At 39.1% G+C, this 21,787-nt stretch overlaps 1 protein-coding gene across 2 annotated transcripts in view; it reads right to left on the reverse strand.

Moving 5' to 3' along the window:
- MYOM1 (myomesin 1) overlaps positions 1-21,787 on the reverse strand; it is a 77,840-nt gene that overhangs the window by 30,069 nt on the left and 25,984 nt on the right. For both annotated transcript variants that reach the window (XM_076329900.1, XM_076329899.1), the window contains exons 9-21: positions 20,733-20,897; positions 19,981-20,142; positions 16,365-16,506; positions 13,972-14,171; positions 12,275-12,331; positions 11,772-11,896; positions 10,070-10,253; positions 8,875-9,049; positions 6,466-6,587; positions 3,384-3,580; positions 2,482-2,608; positions 1,545-1,729; positions 363-477 (exon numbers count right to left, since the gene is read on the reverse strand). In XM_076329900.1, the coding sequence (XP_076186015.1) occupies positions 363-477; positions 1,545-1,729; positions 2,482-2,608; positions 3,384-3,580; positions 6,466-6,587; positions 8,875-9,049; positions 10,070-10,253; positions 11,772-11,896; positions 12,275-12,331; positions 13,972-14,171; positions 16,365-16,506; positions 19,981-20,142; positions 20,733-20,897 (1,956 nt within the window). The remainder of the gene's footprint in view (positions 1-362; positions 478-1,544; positions 1,730-2,481; positions 2,609-3,383; positions 3,581-6,465; positions 6,588-8,874; positions 9,050-10,069; positions 10,254-11,771; positions 11,897-12,274; positions 12,332-13,971; positions 14,172-16,364; positions 16,507-19,980; positions 20,143-20,732; positions 20,898-21,787) is intronic.

Raw genomic sequence — 21,787 nt, forward strand, 5'->3', positions numbered from 1 at the left:
AGAGATAAAACATAAACAACTGGTTTACTATAAGAAGGGCAAAATCTACATCTGTAGAATGTTTTGGTTGAGCTGATCTTAGTGGGTCCTCTGCTTATGCATTTATCTATAGATATATGCAATTCTTACAAATTTATTGTATTTTTATATTCCTGAACCCATAGTTATAGTAAGAAAATCTGTTCTGACCTTAAAATATACCAGACAAGAAAGTAAGATATGACCCTCAACTCATTTCCTGCTTAGTAAAAAGTTTGACTTGAGAGGGGTCAGACTGTTCACATGCAGCCTGTATGTAAACACATTGCACAAACAGGAACCTGTTTAAATATGACAAAAAAGAGGAAGTATTTCTAACAAACCTGGTCGTGTTTCAGCTATGACAGGATCTGTGACATCTGATGGTTTCCCAACACCAGCCTGGTTTGTCGCCCGCACACGAAACACATAGCTCACACCTTCTTTTAGGCCACCTATCTGGAGGAAGCAAATATACATACATGCATGATGTGTTACAGAACACTGATTTTAATTTCACACTTCTTACAATTCCAGTCTGGAATGCTTGACAACTATATTTCCTTTCTTTTTGTTTTGCTCCTTTTCCAGTTGACAAATATGTCTTCCTCGTGTTTGTTTTTTTTTTTCAATTCCAGAGTGACATGACTGATCTGTTTGGCTTGCTCCTTCCTTGTATGCATAGCTAACATTTAGGCAACGTCATTACTGTCATTGGTTTCTTTGCAAAAGCAGCATTGTTATTGGAACAGCATGTTTTTAACTCATGTACATTGACCTCTGAAACAGCATAGTCTTTTATTGCACTAAAGTCTTTCTGGCTTTTAAAATGAAATTATCAGGGTAATAAGTGCCAGCCACACCTATTTAGAAACAGGAGGGCATTTAATTGTACAGATTTAATTGTAGGGACTTGAGGAATCATAGTGACATTATAACACCTGCAAATACTCCTTTAAAACATGTATGAAAGGATCACACTTAAAAGTGAGTTGTCTTTCAAATATTCTGAAAAGCATACAAATAGCAAACCTACTTAAGACGTATCTCTAGAACGGAGACACAGCTGATCCCTTATTTAGAAGTCATTCCACAAAATGATGTAGCACAATAGTGCAAAAAGCTTGGGTTTAACTTGCTGTGAAATGTGAGGAGAGGGTACTTTTTATTAGAAAGAATCACCTGCCACATTATCACAACACCTATTTTTGTGCCATCTGTTTTTGTGTAGTGATACCTATCTTGCCCTTTGAGCTAGAAAATGCTAGGGTTGCCTCCTGTGTTATAAGAATGGTATTTGGTTCTAGCAGTGCTTTCTTTTATTTTTAGGCTTGTCGTACCGGATTGTCTTCTGAGTTACTATCTTGTCTGACTACACAGGCATTACACGCCTGTATCCTCAGCACAACATAAACTACTATGTATTTCATTAAATGGAACCATGATCAGCACTGAATGATGCTATTGAAGGCTAACTTCCTCAAGATTATACTGTTATACCAGTATTTGAATCTTAAGCTATTTACCTTCAAGAATTTCTTTTGAAGTGGCTTCTCATTGACACTTCTCCAATGTTCCTCCTTTGCTTTGGTTTCCTTCATATCAACATAATAACCAGCTATGGGACTACGACCAGTATAAACTGGTTCCTTCCACAGTAAAACCAAAGAGTCCTTCCTAACTTCTGTGCATGCGACATCATGGGGTGGCCCTGAAAGGTAAGAGTAAAAGTTGGAGTTGTGGTATCAAAATAAATCCCCAAAGGGCTAATGCTTAAGAGATTTCAAAAACTAAAACCAGACACCATGTTGTACACCCACACCTGACATAACACGTGCAGCTCCTCTGTATCATATCTAGACCAGACATAAATACAACCCATGCCTATTAAAAAGACTAGCCCAAAAAATAATCCAATTTGTTGAGATTTGGTATCTTGATCAAATATTCATGAACAAACAAAAACGACAAGTAATCTCCAAACTCAGGGAAATAAGTTAATTATTAAGCTAATGTGCTGCTTCAAGGACTGCTCTAAAGTCCACTGAAGTCAATGGAGGTTGTTTTCATTCATTTCAACAAGTGTTAAAAGGCCAGCGATCTGGCCTTGAAGTGATACATCTAGACAAGGGTTACAGGACCTCATTCTTCTTTGCCTTGTACCTTAGGCAGGTATTTATGTCTACCATTTAAACTAGGAAGCAAAGTGGCAGACAAAGTACAGAAACCAAGCAGGAAAGATAAAGAAAATACAAGCTGCTTGTAAAATGCTACTGATTAAATGGGGGTCGTTTAATGCATCAGTGTAAATGTACTAAATCAAAGTGATGGAGATTCAAGCCTGGGGATGAACTTCAGTGCCCGTTGACTCCCCTGGAAACTGAAGTCACTGAGAACTTAGATAATCAGTCACAGAGCACCCTTGGGCTGTGAGTAACCTCCACCTCCCACTCAGGATCCTACCAGGTACAGCAATGGTCCATTCTTCACATTTGAAGGGCTGGCTGGGTAGGGAGGGTGTCCCAACCCCAGCCAGGTTAGCAGCAGCCACCTGGAACTGGTACACCATGTTTTCCTTCAGGTTTTGAATCTGCAGAATCAATAAGATGGTGCTTATTAACTTTGGATTAAAGCTTTAGGAGAAAGTCACAATGGCAATTATTTGACACATGAGCATGCTTTTAAGTGCCTGAAGAGATGAAAGCATTATTGACATCATACATAAGGCAATAACTATCTTGGCTTTTCCTCTAATCAGTGGTAGAGCATACATGAACGGTCTTAACACGCTCAAATTGTAAACCCCTTTTCCTATTGATAGACACTTTGGTAGACAGGGAGAGAGCGAGGTATTGCTCAACAATTACATTAATCTGTCTCATGATACAGAGCAAGTTCACTTAAGGCAAGAGTTGTCCTCACAGTGGGGTGAAACTCAGTCCTGGCATTGCTTTTCATTTGTAAAGCAGCTCAACGAGGTTGTAGCTCGCACTATCTCTAAATTGGGTCAAGAACTGATCACAAAACACAGCTGGCACAGAGCTGGTTCCAGCACCAGCAAGCACTGGGGTAGGTCTGCCAAGTCCAGTAGGAATGCCATATGTTGTGAGGGCCTGACTTACAAAAACTCAGGCTATGTCTAAAATAGTGCATTCACAGATGACGGTTGGTGCCAGACTAACAGATAAGCATACAGATAATTTTGCAGAGAAGTTCAACAGAGCTAAATAAATTTATCATCATGGATATAAAACCATCTGAACAGCAACCTGTACACTGAATCATAATTCATTCCAATTTGTCTTTGAGGTCTGTTTTGGAAATATTGTCTGCACTCACAGCAATAACAGAAGGTAACCTCTTACCCTGTATGCCCTCTCAGTAATGGCCTTAATGTTGGCCTCCATCCATTTCCCAGGAACTCCATTAACCACTTCACGATAGTTCACGTAGTAGCCAGTAATTTCAGTTCCACCAGTGACTTTAGGTTGTTTCCATCCTAATACCATCGAGTCACGAACACTCTCAAGTACCATGATGTCATAAGGTGGAGATGGAGCAGCTGTTTCAATGTGAATAATATATAAGTAAGGAGTAACATTTCAATAGTCAGACTGGCATTCAGTTACCGTATTCACGTGGCTCCCATCCTGCATTTCCTAATTAGGACGATATTTATGTCATCAAGGGAAGTTTCTGGAGTTGGAATAAGAAATGCAGGATAAAAGCTTCCGTAAACCAAATGAAAAAGTCCAAACTGCACAGGAATTAGTTTTCAGGATCATTTGTTTTTTGAGAAGCAAGCTGATACATAGTGAAAGAATGTGTTGCAATTGCAGCTCTGATGTAAGTGATCAGGACTCGCTTTAAAACGGTGAAAAATGAGGAACTAAAAATAACATTACAGGAAAAGTAAAAAAATTGGAGATGCAATGATTTGTTTTCTTTTGCTGAAAGCTTACCCTTTTTCACACATGCAATATTTTTAAATAGGCCCACATTCTTCCCTTCCGAGAATGGAGTTTATCTGTTCATTCTTTTTTTTTTCCTTTTAAATTTATCACTGTGCAAATTTTATCATTGCACCCATCACATGATCTTACCTTAGTGGAAGGAAGCATGATCATAGGCACTGTAGACTGACCAGAAATGGAACATGTCTGTTACTGGAACTTACATTAAAAAATTTGCTGCATAATCCTCTTTTTAATTTTTTTTTTTAACAATACAGAAATCATTAACTTCATCCCAACCCATTTTCTTATAAAGCCTTTTCTGTATCTAGTGGGGAAATGCTTGCCCACACCCAATATGTCATGCACCGGTGAAGAGCTCTACTTGTTACCCTGAAGACCTACTTTTGATGGAAATCGTACATCATATATGTTTCCTTATATCTTTAATGTTTTATATCAGTGTCAGCTAGCCCCAGGTGCCTCTACTTTGTTTTCTGTTCAACACTTTGCACAAGCCTTTTGAGTCTCACTTCAGAGGCCTGGGGAGGAATTCAGTTCACTGGCCAGGTACCAGGACTTAAATGAAATTCAAGCCCCACATTTCTCAGGCACAATGGGTGTTTAGGTGTTGACAACATAAAATGTGATTTTGTGCATGTGCCTTCAACTTGATAGGTTTTCCTCATTACATATTACTGTCAGTCAGAGGTACAACACAACATTCATTAGCACTGTGTCTCAGAGGATAAGCTGTAGCTTAGGCATAAATCCACAAAGGATCTTCATATAGTCTAACACAACACAGATTTTCATGCTTACCATCACAATCAGATTTTGTTTCCTTCACACGTACATAACCCAGAGACGAGGTAAGAAGACTCCTAACAAATTAGTGAAGTGATTTAGAAATAATACAGTGTCTTGGATACATTAATATGTAGTCGAACAAGCTATTAAATTAGTAAATGGATTTATATGTTTCGCTTTCAGTAGCCACTAAGTTTGTAAAGTGGTCTTCGATTACATGCATAATGATCTTAACAGAGAGTTGAGCACATAATTAATGCGTCTGATGGAAGATGCATCACTGGAGAGCACGTTCATTTGTGGTGTGGACGAGCAGAGGTTACAACCATCTGAAGAGGATGTACTAAAGCAGTGAAATCTATTTATTTTATTAACTCTCACCTGTATCTTTCTTCTTTGTCACTTTTTCCAGTGTCAAAAGATCCCCGGGTCGAGACTTACTTGCCTGCTTAGCAGCAACTTTTTGTGGTGCAGATGTGACAGCGTCCTTAACCATTTCTCTCATGTTATTGTCTCCTGTAGTCCCCAGTTTGCCAGAGCTACTGGGTAATGTGTCTCTATTAAATTTAGCATTGCATTTTAGCAAAGCATCTGTGTCAAAAATAGGCTGGGAGGACTCATGCATGCCTTCCCAGCTGGTAGTGCGGTCTGTTAGTCCACCAGCTTTACCACTCAGTTCAGGACACACACCATGAAGCAATCCTCCCCCTATAATTGCCAGAAAACAGCGAAGACATTTTGAATTAGAATACATTCTGTTTTCTTCATTTAGTCAACAGAATGAAGAAATGCGTACAGTGAACAATACAGCCAAAGTATGACAAATCACAGGTTTTACACACAAAATGTTAAGCCTGAATTCACAAAAATTTGAAATGCATAGAATACCTCTCAGCCTGCTCACAAGTAATGCTCTTTTAATAATGTCTACTTTTCAGAGCAGAAGAAATATGGAAAGTTAATAGTAATCTTCATTTGCTACAATTATTTTAGTATTAGATCTTTTAGTATTAGACTTCTAAATTAGTCTATTTAGAAATAGACTTCCAAGTCATATTTCTGATCCTTTCAAGATGATCTCACAAAATTGCCCTAGGCCACATCTCTCTGCTCTAAGGTTGTGAGGTATGCAGTTTTGATACAAATGAGAGTGAGGATATTGCAGACATACAATTTATTCTAGCCCAATGATCTCATTAATCTTTACGGATTAGTTCAGGCAGTGGCAAACAGAAATAATTCATCAACAAAGGGAGAACACACAGGGTTATAGAAGGTTTACAAAAGACGCATTGCACTGATTGTTAGGTTTAGGTATGGAAACAAATTTCTTAGGAACTGACTGTATATAGGATGCTGTGCATTAGAGCTGATAAATACCACATTAGGGAATCAGAATGACATTCCATTTTCCAGGATACCTATGAAGTGAACTTGGCAGTGCTTTCTTACAGTGGTTCACAAGAAACACCTGAAGAAGACTGGATGGTGAAGGTGAACAGTCTACAAGAGTGCAGTTACTGTGAAACTATGGCTGTGAGACCATAGGATCTATGGATAAATTATTATTTGTGGACAGCATTGTAAAACAAAACAATTAGTTACAAATAGTTGCTGAAAACATCTTTACTTAATTAAAAAACCCCATGTTTACCATTGAAAAGAGCAATGGAAAATAGCTTACCAATGGCTGCTTGCACTTCTATAGGTTCCGAATCCTGTGAAAATTCACTGAGTCCCGCTGCATTAACAGCTCTGACTCTGAAAATGTACTTCTCACCGTTGATGAGCCCATGGCATATGAATCTAAAACAAACCAGTGAAGGAATACTTAGAAAGTATTATGAAGAAAATAAAAATGTTAAGGGGGAAAACAAAGCATTTCTTCTATAAAATTTATTCTGCTTTCTGAAAACTGAGGATAAACCATGACCCCAGTCACTTAAATGAAGGTCAGAGAATGCAGAATGTATCTAAGCACCTCATTCACGCAACAAAGATCACGCCTAAAACCATGTCTCTTTAGACATACCGTTTACCAACACTCTTTCCTTCTTAAGACTACACAAGTTTTTGTGTTACCAGAGTGTCTACCTTACTTCTGCTAGTATATAAAATCCATACTTCGTAATGGAAACAATGCGAAAATCTGCAGAGATAAGGTCTATATTTGCTTGTGGAAGATCTTCATGACATAAGTAAAAGACACCTGTAGCACAAGTTCCCATAATTCACTTCCAATCAAAAATGAAAAATTGCAGTGTTCAAAAAAATTACAGGGCATTGTACAAGAGCTAAAAAAAAAAGTGTCCAATTTTTTATTTAATTTTCTTGCTTCTATATATGACACAATAATCTAAGTCAGACAAACTCTTTTATTAGAATAGTTTTTCTACTTCATTACCTAATGATCACATAAAAACCCTCATAAATTTTCTCTGGTGTCCACCTTGAAAACACAAAATTTCCCAAGACAGGAATAATTTATTTTGGAAAAATTGTGTTTTGGAAATTTAAACATTTTATTTAAAACAACATTTATTTTTCAATAGGTATTTTAAGTGTATTTTATTTCATGTTACTTTTATTTTGTTCTACTTCATAATGTCATGTCTTGCACTACCAATGCTGACATCATGCGATGATGTACGAAGCAAATATAATGTGGAAACCAAAATGTATTTCAAAATAAAAATTTTATTTTGGGGAAAAAAATAAAACCTGAATCAAAATTTTCAGAGCAGAATTTCCCCTACCCATTCCACCAGACTTTTCCAAATCATTTGCTTTCACCAGGATGTGTGCAGAAAACAAATTTCAAAAGATCAAAATATACTGCATAATGCAAACTATGAGCTACAGCTAATGCTTTGAGACTGACTCAACCAGAAAAGCCAAGAGTTAACAGACAGCCTGTGCCTGACTGCATCATACTTTATATCACATTGACTAAAAATGCAGTGACAGGAACCTAAGCAGTGTCGTTACATCACAATATATAGTAACTCAGAACAATATTTTTATTTCTACGGTGAATAAAGATCACATTTCATATTTTAAAATAAGCAAACAGCACGAAACTTCACCAACTCTTGATGTAACCACAATATAAATCATAGAACTGTGTATGAAAGTATATAATATTGGCACAAACAGCTGTTGCAATATAAATGCACAAAAGAATACTTAAAGGAAATTGTTGTGCTTGTGTTCAAGCAAGTGGGATTTTAGGTACTTTTGATATACTAAGCATTTACAATGCCCTTCCAAACAACAAATTTGGTCCAAGAGTATTTAGCAGAGCCTTACTTATTGGAATAAGGGTTGTCGTGGATAGCAATTACAAGCAAGCATAATCAGTCATAACAAGCAGGGACTGCTTCTGGATTGACATCAATCCACTTGAGATCAAGTTCTGCAATTACTCCTTTAGACTCTGACGATTACATCCTTACTCAAACAAAACCAAATCTGATTTAGCTTGCAAAGATTTAAATCTTGATTATTTTTTCTGACTAGAGACTGACCTTCATGTAGGTAACAAATGTGAGTTTATACCCAATATTTAAGTGTTCATTAATATCCTGATAATTGCAAGTGAAAGAGCATTTAGAAAGTAATATTGTTAGCGTGATACAGTCCACATGTCCTCCTGACATTCTAGATATACAGTCCAGAAATGTTTACAGCAGTCTTCCAAAACAAAGGACTTTGCTTCCAAACATTATGCAGTTTAGTTTTCCACATTTGTAACTTCAGTCATTCCTCGCTGTACTGTTTTTCATCAAACTGATAGGCTGTACAATAGCTAGAACTAGCGAGCTGCTTCTCTTTTCTTCACTAGCAATGTCCACGTTTCCTCCCCCTTGACTAATTATTTCTAATATAAGGTTGATTATAAATTCCTTTTGGACAACACTCACCATTTGAAATATGTTTTTGTAACTTCTTATGAACTTCAGCTGCAAGAGTGATTCCAGCCTGCTGGCTACCACAGAGCAATTAACTCTACTACTACTAATGGCTGGAAAGCACATATATCCAGTAAATCAAAAACTGGTGACCATAATTTCCATGCTTTAAAATCCATTACCTTGTGCCTTTCACTGGATTGTTGTTGCATGGTTCCCAACGACCAGATCCAACTACACTTGACTCAATGTAGTATCCAACCAGCTCCTTGGCATCTGGGGGCTCTGTCCAAGTGACAACAACTGAGGTATCTGTATTCCTAGTTGGCATAATACGCCCAGGAGCTTTGGGAATATCTGTGGGAGAGAAACAGAAATAAATTAGTGACCAGTCAGTCAAAATTTACAAATAAAATGAGTGACATTCTATTCTTGATTATATTAGCACAACTAATACAGATTTAACCTCCCAGAACTCCTCTGATTTCAATCAAGTAACCTGGCACAGCAGGATAGGATCAGTAGGTTCAAGCCTTTGATGGTGAGGTTCCTCACGTCTCCATTGCCTATGGTTATGGGCATTTCCTTCAGATTAGATTTAGTTTATTCCCTTGTGCTGAACATCTGCACCAGAGATGTGATTCTGAGCTTTCTAAAAGGGAAAATATGTTAGGTGCACACTGAAGGATTTTGTGCAGCCCACAGAATAAGTCAGAAACAAATGCCCCTGTTAAGTAGCAAAATGCATCCAAAGTGTTTTTCAAGAAGAGCTGTTTTACTCTTCTTCTTAAAGAATGTAGTTCATGTGCATCAAACTGCTCTGAGAATTCAACAAATATGAAGCAAACAGAGACAATCTGGGAATTGGATTCAAATCTGCATTGCCATTTGGAAACAAATTGCTAATGTAGGCATAGCTACTGATGCTTTACTGTGGTGAACATCTTGGCTTTTCTTCCAGTGGAAATAGTCTCTGCATTCATGTAAGTATTAAATTCTTCACTTTTGTTTAAGTTGGCAAAGAAAGAAGGTTAAACTCTGCTGATATCTGGGCTTATTTTCAATAAAGACTCTGAGTAAAACAAAACATTTTTGTACTTCCTTGAGTTTTCATTTTCTTTCACTATTTGCAGCCTTTGCAGTTCTTGGCATCGCTATTTGCAGCTTAATTCCCTTGGTTTGCATCAGTCATTTGACTACACATTAAAGGTTCAACAACCCAAACCAAAATTATTTTAGCTAAAGGGAATAAATCACTGACTGCTCTTCATACTTGAATTAGTTACTGGGCAGCTATCTGTCTTCAGACAAAACAATTACATCATAAACTGAAAAGATACCATGGAGGTAATTTACTACATATGACCACACACTTACCGAGTTTGTCGTCCACCACAGTGGCTTCAGTTGCTTCTGAAGGTTCACCAATTCCAGCTGAATTGCAACAGCGAACTCGGAAGCAGTAGGATTTGCCTTCAGCCAAATCAAAAACTGCAAAGCGAGGAGACTTCACAGGGATCTCGGTGTTCACCCTTTGCCAGTCCTCTGTGCCGGCAACGCACTGCAGTCAAACCCAGAAACCGCATTTGGAACAAAAGTCTCTGAAAGCTGAGTGTCTAACCCGACAAGACTTTCTATCCAGACTACCAAAGGCATGTCTGCTATGGAGAACGGGGAGTCATGTTCCTTTTTTTGGCCTTTCCACAGAATGAGCGTATTTCAAAGCTTATGAATCCCAGATGTCCACCTACTCCAGAAAATATACATAAAAGCTTAATGGTTTTAATATATCAAAGCTAAACTCCTCTCCACTGCAAGGAAGTGATGTTATTATTAACTGCATCCAGTTCTGGACCACTTTCAAAATAGGTTCTGCATACATTCAACATCATCCAAAGAACAAAACTCTAACATTAACACATTGCTTCTAGATGCTCTTGTGTCATTCTTAATGTTTTTGGGGTGGCTTCCAGAATTAATCAGGATCTGACCTTCATTTTCCAGAAAAAAGTTAACATGTGCAATTAATTTGTGAATTGTTTTTATTTCTGTGGCTAGAAGCTCTACATACCATGGTCACTTGTACCATTAATATTAGTGATTAATTTTTGCCTGTGATTTACATTAGGGATAATTTCAAGTAATGGTTCTGGTTTCTGAGGGATTTCAAATTCTCAGGAGAAAGTTACCTGAGTATGTGACATTAGTGCTTAGTACTCAGCATGCAATAGGTTATTAAAAAGCTTTCTTATATGGAAACTCAAAATTCATATATTCATCCTCTGTAAGTCTGTTGCTAAGTGAAAGTCATTTATTTAGACCAGATTTCCTAAGAGAGATGAAAAACACGTAATGGGAAGATATTTATGTCTCCCTTGATGACACCTCTAGACCTATAGGGAAAAGCATTGATAAAAAATTTGTGAGCCATGATACAAGTAAAAACGGTGATGGCCATGCAAAAAACATCTCAGAAAAGCAGGACACTGAAATTAAAACTGATTCTGTTCTAGAAAAAGAAATTTTGTCATCTTTGTTGAGTTGGTGAAGCAAATGGAAAGTTAATGTAAAGGATAAATATGAAAAGGCAGCTGGAGGAGAAAGTGCTGATGCCAAGAAACTCTTGCAGAATGCCTCCATCCAAAATGTTAACAATCTGTCCCACCAGACAAGCTTCATTTATACAAATTTTATTTTATATATAGATGTATATATATTAAAATATGTATTTTTTTCTATACATATAATATCATATATGTATATATAAACATGACTTTGCTCTGTGCTTTCTCATTATAGAGGATGTTTGTCAGCCTGTCTACTCCAGGGTAGGTCAATGACACAATCCATAAAAGGATATTAGTGTGTGACACATTCTGCATCTACTTTCCTATTTCCCATCTTTCTTTTCTTCCTAGTTTATATTAATCTACAGTAACAGTTATCTTGATGAAGTTCTAGTCCTGGCCCTAGTCTGAAAGTCTCAGGTGGAAATGAAAGTTAACTAAAAGTCCAGAAGAGATGGCAAAACAAATGTAAGAGATTGCTACAACATGATTCTGATTTTGTCCAATTTTACCTTTTCCACAAAGTACATGATACCCTCGTGGCCCCGCTGTCCAGGAGGTTTCCAGCTAAGCACAACATAGTTCTTGGTGGCTTCAATAACTTGGAGGTCTGTAGGTGGACCAGGAACAACACCCTCTGAAGAACAGGGGAGAAGAATAGGAAAGGGAATAGTGATTTAATTCCTTCATATTTGCATCAGAATTAGTGCCATAATTAAAATATAAAGGAGTATTAATATACCTTGGTACCTGATTTTTTTTAAAACATAGAGTTAAAAGTCTTCTAAATATTGGTTTTAAATGTCCTTCTTTTAACTCTAAGCATGTTTATTTGTTAGGTCCTGAATAATGAAACCTCACCTCGACAACCAAGTTGGGAGTTTTTCAAGGTCAAGTGACTCTCAGAACAACAAACTTTGGGTGCGTGCCCAAGTCCACTGAATTCACTGGGAGTTTTCCTAATTACTCAGCCAGCTTCACATTAGACTTTTGTAGGCAAAAGAGTTGTGTTTACCTGCAGGTTCTTCCTCAGTGACAATAATCTGTCCAGTCCAGGGAGCAGAAGGGTGACCTGAAACAAATGTCAAAGGTATCATGGAAATGGGAGACTTCAGGAACTTTTGAAATAACAAGAAAACTGACTCTTTTGTGGTTCAAAACTAACATTTGCAAGATTCACATGAGCTCCATTTTTGGTTACTGCTGTGACTGTTGCTCACGTAGCAAGCTAGTTGCCCAAGCTAGTTGTAGGCTGACCAGCTTGAATATTGATAGCAGCTCAGCAGTCAATATAGCTAGAAAATTTAATCCACTGAAACATTTATTCCTTCCTGCAATGTCACTGAAGTCACCTAGGTGACAAGCAGAGGTATTTGGCTCACTCAGCTCATTGTTTTCAGAGAATTAACTTCAACTTTATTCTCCATACTCTGTTCATTTGGTTTAACAGCTCACTCATTAAAGGAACAGCCAAATTCCTGCAGGCTGCTTTTTGTCTCTTTTTAACCACTTTCCCTCACATTACCAGCTTTCAAATCATGGGTCACAGTCACAAACAGAAACTGCTCAGCCTGACTCAACATATCCTCTTGATAAGATTTGGGTGGCTCTCTCAGCGCCTCTACGCTATCATATTATTGTAGTTATGCATTCAGCTGTCAACCAGGTCAATGCACTTTCAGAGATAATTTTTGCAAATGCTGTTCTCCACCGCCACATCCTCCACCTTATGTTGGCTGATCTGTTTTGAAGATGAGAGCGGAGAGGGAGCAGGTGGGGAGAAAAGAGGATCATGAGGGACAAGAGGAGGAGATATAACGGGAATAGGCCACCAAGACCAGACTTCACCTCCTGAGACAGCTTCCACACTTCCCAGTGAAAAGAAGAGGCCTCCCCCAGGCTTCAGGTTTCACGTGTCTGTCTGAGCACAGTGTTTCCTGGTGGTGCCAAACCTCCTTTCTCCGGCCTTTTGTTTTTATTTTGAATGGGAACGTTGATCATCTGACTGCAGTCTGTAGATTGCAGCATTATATACAGTAAGACATACAAGCTGGGACCTTGGGAGCCCTGTAGCTTTGCATACAATACCCCTTCACATTGGACCATTTTAAATAGTAAAACTTCAGAAACAAGTAGAAATAATTGGATTTTAGGCATATGATTTTGGCATATGGATAGAGAGGTGGATTTGGAAGCAAAATGTCTGGGGCATTGCCAGGCCACAGGAAAAATATCCTTGACTTGTAAAATGTTAACTTTAAAGCAGAGAGCTTGGGATCAATTATATATTGGGCTATCCTGGTATTGTGCTGATGTTACTGCAAGACTTTGATCGTTGCAGGAGCACAGAATCAGCCACCCTTGTCTGTGGCACAGAGAGACTATTCACAAGATCTGTTCAGCTATTTTGTTGGCTGAACAAAAGCAAGTCTCTTCAGGCAATTAGCTCTCCTGTGACTTTTCCCCCCTTCCTGCAAGTTTGGAGCGTAGCACCACAGCCAGCAAAAGCCATTTGAGCAGATAGAGCACTTTGTGCAAAGAGCACTGAGATGATTTCTTCTTGGCAAAGCTGTTGCCAAAGAATATTTTGGTTTTGCATTGCTCCCTCTAGTGGGATGTTGAAGGCTTGTGAGTAGACAGTCATCCTTTTTTTTTTTTTAAAGAGTTGTGACTCATCGACCACTCAGGCAACCTGCAAAAAGCACATCTTACTTCTAAGCCTGGCTCTGTCAGCGGGATCCAGAGCAGCCACGGGCTCTGACACCCGGGATGGTAGGCTAATGCCAGCTTTGTTCACAGCTCGGACTCGGAAAATGTAGGAACGGCCTTCAATCAGACCAGTGACAGGAAAACGAGCAAACTTCACAGGAGTCTCATTGCACTGGGTCCAGTGGCTGGTGCCAACCTCACACCTGAAAAATACAAACAGCAAGAGCAGTGCTGGGAAGGGAAAAAGGCAAACTCGGGGCACCCACCCCCCCTTTACAGCTTCACCATCTGTTCGTGTTCATTGGCTGGTCCATACCAGTTTCCTTGGCAGTGTCATATACTGGTGACATTAAAGCAGCTGCACCAAGGGGTCAGGGCTGAAGTACCATCTGGGCATGCACTAAATCCCTTGCAGCTGCGCTCCTTCTTTCCCAAACTGAGGAAGGGACACGAGCAGAACTCACTTCACTGTTTAAACCCTCCAAAGTATGCTCCAGGATGCTTAGGAAGTGTCAGCTTTAGCATACTTGAAGGGACAGGAAACACATGTGTCTTTTGCAGTTGCCAGAAGGTGACTAGTTCATCTTTCATGCACAGTGCTCCACTGTACATCCGCAAAATGATGGGCTTCATGGGGTGTGGAGACCTCCGTCATGAGTTCTGTGACCAGCCCAGCACACAAGGTGGCTGTGAGTAGGGTTAAAGTCAGGCACTCAGCCGGACCCTGCTTCAAATGCTGCTGGGGCTGCCAAGGGAGCCACTGCAATGACAAGACCCAGTGGGGTGGTGCTGGTCCCACTGCTGCTAATCCTCACACCTGGCAGGAGGCTAGTTTCTGGCAGAAGGAAGAGAGAACCAGCAGCAGGGAGGGACCGCAGTGACTTCAGCTCAGGGAGACAGGAGGAGCCTGTGGGGATGGCTTCCCAGTATCCAGCAACACAGCCGACAGGAACATGAACTAGCAGCTCAGGAAAGACTTTTTATTGCTGCTGAGGTATCTGCCAAAGCGAATGTTACAGTGCCTACCCGGATTTCTTGGTAGATGCGAGCGTCTCTTTTCTGGGAATAGCTACCGTCTCACTCAGGGCAGTTTTGTGGTTCTGGTTTCTGCTGGGGGCGAAGGATGCCCGAGCTTCGCCTCTACAGTTAGCACAGACCAGTCCTGCTGCCTTGGGCGACCCACTCACACTGCGAGGCAGTTAGGGGCTACCCTGGCTGAATATTTGGGTGCCTAAATACCTTTGGTGGGATCAAATACTGGAGAGCAGTAACAAAGCTTTGGATTTAAGAGCAAATGTAGAATAAAGGAGGTGAACACAAGAGAAAAAGCAAAATGCCATTTGTCTTGCAGTTACACTCAGTGCTAACATCCCTCAATAGCCTAGTTTTAAAATGAGATATTATTCTTCAGAGTCTAGTCCTGTCTTTTGTTTAGGATTTTTCAATGAATGATAAAGAGCTGTAGCTTAGACCTAGGACTACCTAGTTACAGCAGTAACTGACACTGATAAGTTATCAAACCAGTAAAATTGTATTTGAATTGAATGTAGTGATGTTAGATTTGTTTCACAAAGCAAAGCCCTCTTTTTACACATATATAATTTATGTATATACAATGGCATAATATAGTGGCATATTTTATATATATGTATATAAAAATATATAGATATTAAAAAAATGTTTGGGGTTTTTTTTACATGCATCTGAATAAGCCCATAGGAACTCTTTATTACTAATGATGTGTTCTGTTACTGAAATTCAAACAAATATTACCAGCTCTGCAGATCATTGCAAGTCTTAAAATAGTGACTGAATTTCTTAAATCCCAAGTTTCTGGAGTCCTGCCACTGTGTGACACATTCAGTTTTCATATTTTTAAAAATTATTTCTAATTCTTATTGTTGCAGAGAAAAACACATAAGCATGATCTGCATGAAGCTTGTGAATCTAAGAGCTTGGAAAACAACAGCACATAAAAGAAATCCAACTCCCTTTGAGAAAATATTTTGCTTTCTGGTACGTGGTAACTATTTGGAAAGGGCAGGAGAACACTGATACAGAAGGAGCCACAGCTGCCTGTTGAAGGAGCTGATCTTGTAAGCTACCAAACTGCAAAGTCCCGAGGCCTCTCAAGCCTCACGGGGAGCAGCGAGGGCTGAGCTACGCAGTGTCTCGCAGAATGCTTTCTACGTAGTTAAATGAAGCAGGACGTAACTATTTCTGTGAAAATTAGATCAGGCCCAGGCAATCTAAAACAAAAAAAAAAATTTCTTCTGGCCAGCAACAAGAATAAAAATAACAATGACCGTTTTATCTCATGCTTTTCAATGTGCTTTTAGGTTTTTGAGTTAGAACGCACAGCAATATGAATTCTCCAGTCTGGCATGCTCACTGACCTGTCAATGAAATATCCGAGGATGGGATTTCCTCCATCAACAGCAGGCTGCTTCCAGGAGACAATGACATAATCTTTGTTGGCATCTAAGCACTGCACGTCCAGTGGTGCACCAGGGGCTCCGGGGATTTCAGCATCAGCATCTATGAGGATGGAGACATACATTTCCAAATGTGAACCACAGTTCTTTCACAATTATTAATCTTTAAGGACCAAATTCTGTTCCTACTGAGCCAAGAAAAAGAAGTTCCATCACTGGCTTCAAAAAGTATTCATTTTTATATTGCCAGTGTTTTTCTAGGTTTTGGTTTTCTCTTTGCCACATTTACAAATGCTTAATATGTTACAGCATACTGTAAATGTAATTCACCTAGGCATTTTAAATAAAATTAGTAACATGCATTCTGGTTAGGTAGCTGCCAGAGACATAGCTGAACTAAAAATTTGACAGACTATATATTTACCTGCTATTCTACTTAGGAGAAGAGGCTGATATCTTGCCTTACAGCCAGGCAATAGCTCAATCACAAGTATTCACCCATTGGATATACAAGACTGAATGAATATCTTATCTCCACACATAGTCCTTCATTGTTTGTTTTTGGTTAGCTATGAACTGCAAAGGTATTAAAACCTTCTGAAGTTTAATTATATTACACATACATTATCATTGTGGAATATAACCTTCATAAGGATGAGCATATTGTTCCTTTCAAGTGTTTATCACAAATCTGGGACTGCTGGTGTCAAAGGACCTTGACTCCAGCATCAGCTTCTGGACATATCTTATCTAAAGCTTTAAAAAACAGAGCACAGTGCTGGGCACTGGGGAATTTCACTGTTTACACAGTCAGAGTCTGATTTGTGAGATGGGGCAATTTTCATGTAGAGAAAAATAACCTTTGCAGGAAGATTGTATGAAAGACTTTCAAAGAAGAAAGGTTGTTTCTCTGCAGAATGACATCAATTTGTACAATTACATGTAGCATTTTTCAAACCCTGTTGCGAGCTACTTGAAAAGAAGAGCTGACTTAGGCAAGAAAGATGTATATACCTGAAGCAAAAAATATTTTGCTAGTAAATATTATTCATACATTCCATCTAAACCCCAGACTTCTTAAAAAAGTTTGATGTTTCAAAGCATTACAGGATTTTGTATTACAATATACAGTAATCCCTATTTTTTATGCTTTCGGCTTTCAGAAAAACATGCCTTATGAGAGTATTTAACATGCTTCATTAAGTAAAACAGTAGTCTTCAGGGGAAAAAAAACCAACACACTTTACACTGTGTCTTCTCTTATAGGCTGAGTAGCATCACATGGAGCTTTTGAAGCTGCACAAAAGTTACCGAGTCCAGGTTCTAATTACAGCTAACTCAATGCATTTTTAAAAACAATAATGTACAGAGTAAGCAATCCAGTTAACATGAGTAATAAGAATATGTCTTCAGTGATCTCCATACGAAAGGTTTTAATTGCCCATATTTACCACTCGACGGAACATGAGACACCTCACTTTCTTTCCAAGACAGACTGGGAAATAGCTGGGACAACCAGCATTGCTGATCAGCCTCAGGGAAGCTAGGATTTCATCCCTGATGGCTTGCTGACAAATGCTGACCTGTAGCCATGGCAGAAGAGTCACACACGCTCTCTAAGCCCGTGTAAAGACCTACCGTTACAAGCCTGATTAGTGCATCGCTTCCATCAATACACAGGGATTTCTATGCATGACACAGAAAGACAACTGCTTGTGCTTAAATACCATAGCTAGCCATTTATAGCAAATTTGCCTACAATTTAGGAGGGGCAGTGTGGAATATACTAGCCAACTGAGACTGTGGGGACCATTTAAGTAGGAACATAGAATATAATCAATTTAATTAGAATTCAGCAAACACACCGATTGGCTAGTAAGATACTCTGATGAAAGAGGTAGTGGGTTCACAGTCAGGTCACACCTGTATTGCTAGAAGATGTAACAGGAACGAAGGTGATCATTTATTTATATGGCAGCACAATTTAAAACAAAGCAAGAAAGACAAGTCCTATTTCTTGTCACAGATGCTCATTTCAGTAGACTCTTTCTTCAGGTGATGAAAACAACTGCTTCAATCATATTTTCTGAGCAGGCTGTTATCTCACACAGCTCTGCTAGACTTAGCAACACAGTGCCATTCTGGGCATGGTCTCAGAGCCAAGAATTTCCAGGGCCTTTTGAATTAGCATTACACACTTCAGCTGCTTTTAGTAGCTGGGACAGATATAGAATCAGTGCGCAACCTGATAGCCATGGCTCCTTTTAAAGAAATATTTCTCTAATAGAAATTCAAGGAAGTTTTTCATGGTACAAGTAAACAACACTCAGAGAAATTACATTTTAATTCTACACTTTGCTGCTTTACTTTAGAGAATCACAGAATGGTTGAGATTGGCAGACCACTCCAGAGATCGCTTAGTCCAACCCCTGGCTCAAAGCAGGGTCAGCTAGAGCTGGTTGCCCAGGACCACGTCAAATCAGGATTTGGTTATCTCCAAGGATGGAGAATCCACAGCCTGTCTGGGTAACCTGTTCCAGTGTTCAACCACCCTTGCAGTAAAAAAAGTGTTTTCTTATGTTTAAATGAGCTTTCATGTATTTAATTTGTGTCCATTGCCTCTTGTCCTGGCACTGGGCACCACTGAAAAGAGCCTGGCCCTGTCTTTTTTACTCTCCTCCATCAGGTATTTTTACACATGGATAAACTCCCCCTAAGCCCTCTCTTCTCCAGGCTGAACAGCTCCAGCTCTCTCAGCCTTTCCTTGTATGAGAGATGCTCCAAGCCCTTAATCAGCTTCACAGCCCTTCGCTGGACTCAGTCCAGTGAGTCCATGTCTCTCTTGTACTGGGGAACCCAGAACTGGATCCAGCACTCCATATGAATCTCACCAGTGCCGAGCAGAGGGGAAGGATCACCTCCTCAACCTGCTGGCAATGCTCTTCCTAATGCAGCCCGGGATGCTGCTGTCCTTCTTTGCAACAAGGGCACATGTTCACCTTGGTGTCCACCAGGACCCCCAGGGGTTTTTCTGAAAAGCAGCTTTCCAGCCAGTCAGCCCCCAGCCTATACTGGTGCATGAGGTTATTCTTCCCCAGATGCAGATCTTTGTATTTCCCTTCCACTGTATTTTTTCCTGCATTGTGCGTTAGAGAGAACGCCTCAAATGGTGCACAAAATCTTGATCAAAACAGTGCAGTTTAGCTAGCAGTGAGATGTTTACAAAAATACATTTTTAAGTTATTATGTAGATTTTTCCTCTTTATGACTTATGTTCAGTACTCTTCACAGTCTGAAATTGAGAAAGAGTAGTGAAGTTACATCAATAGCCCAAATTTCCTCCTCAGAATGCCAATGGGGATTAGAAGTCTTCTAGCAGGTGACACCAAAGCATGAGAGATGCATTCAGTTTTTCCAGAGATAACAACTGGAAGCTATATTGCTGGAATCTATTAATAGAAAATAATTATTCTCTTTTTATTGGGAAAAAAAAAACACTTCAAATGTCTGAGGCTGATTTTGCCAGCATGTTTTCCTCATTTCTGTAGTGAGTTTTGTTCACAAGACAGTATCCTACCTCGAACAAAGACATAACTACTGTACTCTTCATAGTAGTCTCCCATCACCACTCGTAGAGTGTAAAGACCTTCATCTTCCTTGTTTGCATGAGTCAGTGTTAATGAAGCTCGCTCCCCGCTCCAGTGCATCTGGACCCATTTGGATGGTGTGATAAGAATACCTAGAAATTAGAGAATTTCATGATGAGAACTAGCTGGATCTACTGAGGAATAGATTCTGAATATGGAGGCTATATTGGAATAGATGGAAATACACAAGAGACCATTCTTATTATGCAACTTTCTGTCTTTGAACACAATCATAAATTACAGCTAATTCTGCTCTCATGCCCATTTTGTCTTTGTTTTCAAAGTGTAACTTTAGAAAGCAACAGCTTTTTTATCAGCTGTTGCACAACGCATTTGTGCACTACTTAAGAAATCTCTTGGCATATAAATAAATAGTAAAAGCTATGTGGGCTATGTAGATAGGCCACACAGATGTTGGAGCTGATTGAAATGCTTCTAATTTAAAAAAATTTTTAAGAAAGAAAAAATCCCTAGAAGACATTTTCACAGTGCTGCATCAGTTTTCTAACTATGGTTCCACTTCAAAATGCTAAATTTTGAAAAACTTTTAATTGAAAAAGAGGAAACATTGCTGTTTGGAAATTTGAGAAAGTGATGACCAAATCATAACATTCATATATGCTGGAATAAGTTAAGATTTACATGAAAGAAGTTTATATTTCTTCTTGTCAAACATTCTCACCATTTCTGTACCATTCGATGTCTGGTTTGAAGCGCTTGATATCAGGACTGATGACAACTGTGCAGCCCAGGCTCATTGTCTCACCTTCTCTCCCAAAGGCTACATCAAACTTGTCAACAAAACTGATTTCAAACCTGGAAGCATAGCCATGAGGGGTAACGCCAACTGTATAAGGGAAAAAAAAGTCGGCAGTTTACTTTTTCTTTCCTTTTGTGACAAGAGTAGGAAGCAAAAGTACCCAATGATTATGAATACAATCTCAGGTAAAGTTTAAGATATAAATAGGAACAATATATATTCAGTTATCATCTTCAGAGGTAATTGCAGTGTTAAATAAGCCAAGTCCTTACTATCACAGAGAATCAACTATTGCTTCATTCATACAACTCTAGTTCTTACAGCTAGTTCATTTTATCAGGGAGAGGCTCCTGCAGAATTTTATTCCAGAATTTCCAAAACTTCACATCCAGCGTTTTATCATTTTATCACAAGGTTTGTTTTATAACTTAAAAAGACTTCTATTTATGATTAATAATTTGTTCAGGTCAAGCTGATCTTCAGCTTACATGGTTCTTCTCTTTCCCTGTTGTAACTCCTTACTCCATCTCAGGGCAGTCACGTGTCCACTCAGCCTGCATTTTTGTAAGCTAAATAAGCCTTTTGGGGGGGCTGTTAATATAAAATGAGCTCTTGATTCCCCAGGCATTCTGGTAGCCTGTTTCTGTACTTGCTCCTGAATTTATCTTTTCTGATGCTGTGTGACCCAAGTTGTGCAGTATTCCAGACAGAATATCCTAAGTGCCTTACACTTGTACTGCATATACATGGCACAGGGGCTTCCATGTTTCTTTTGAAAACAGCTCAGCTGATGAAACCTGGGGTCACATTTTCCTTTTCCACAACTGCCCTACACTGGTAGCTCTCAGTTTTCCTGTGATCAATGAATATATGCAGATCGTCATCTTCCTTTCCCATAACCAAGTGATAAATCCCAGATTATATTGGAAATGTGTGGCCTTGCATTTTGTAATGTGGTACATAATATTGTTTCTATT

Source organism: Aptenodytes patagonicus, chromosome 2 (assembly GCF_965638725.1).
Source record: "Aptenodytes patagonicus chromosome 2, bAptPat1.pri.cur, whole genome shotgun sequence".
NCBI classification, from domain to species: Eukaryota; Metazoa; Chordata; class Aves; order Sphenisciformes; family Spheniscidae; genus Aptenodytes; species Aptenodytes patagonicus.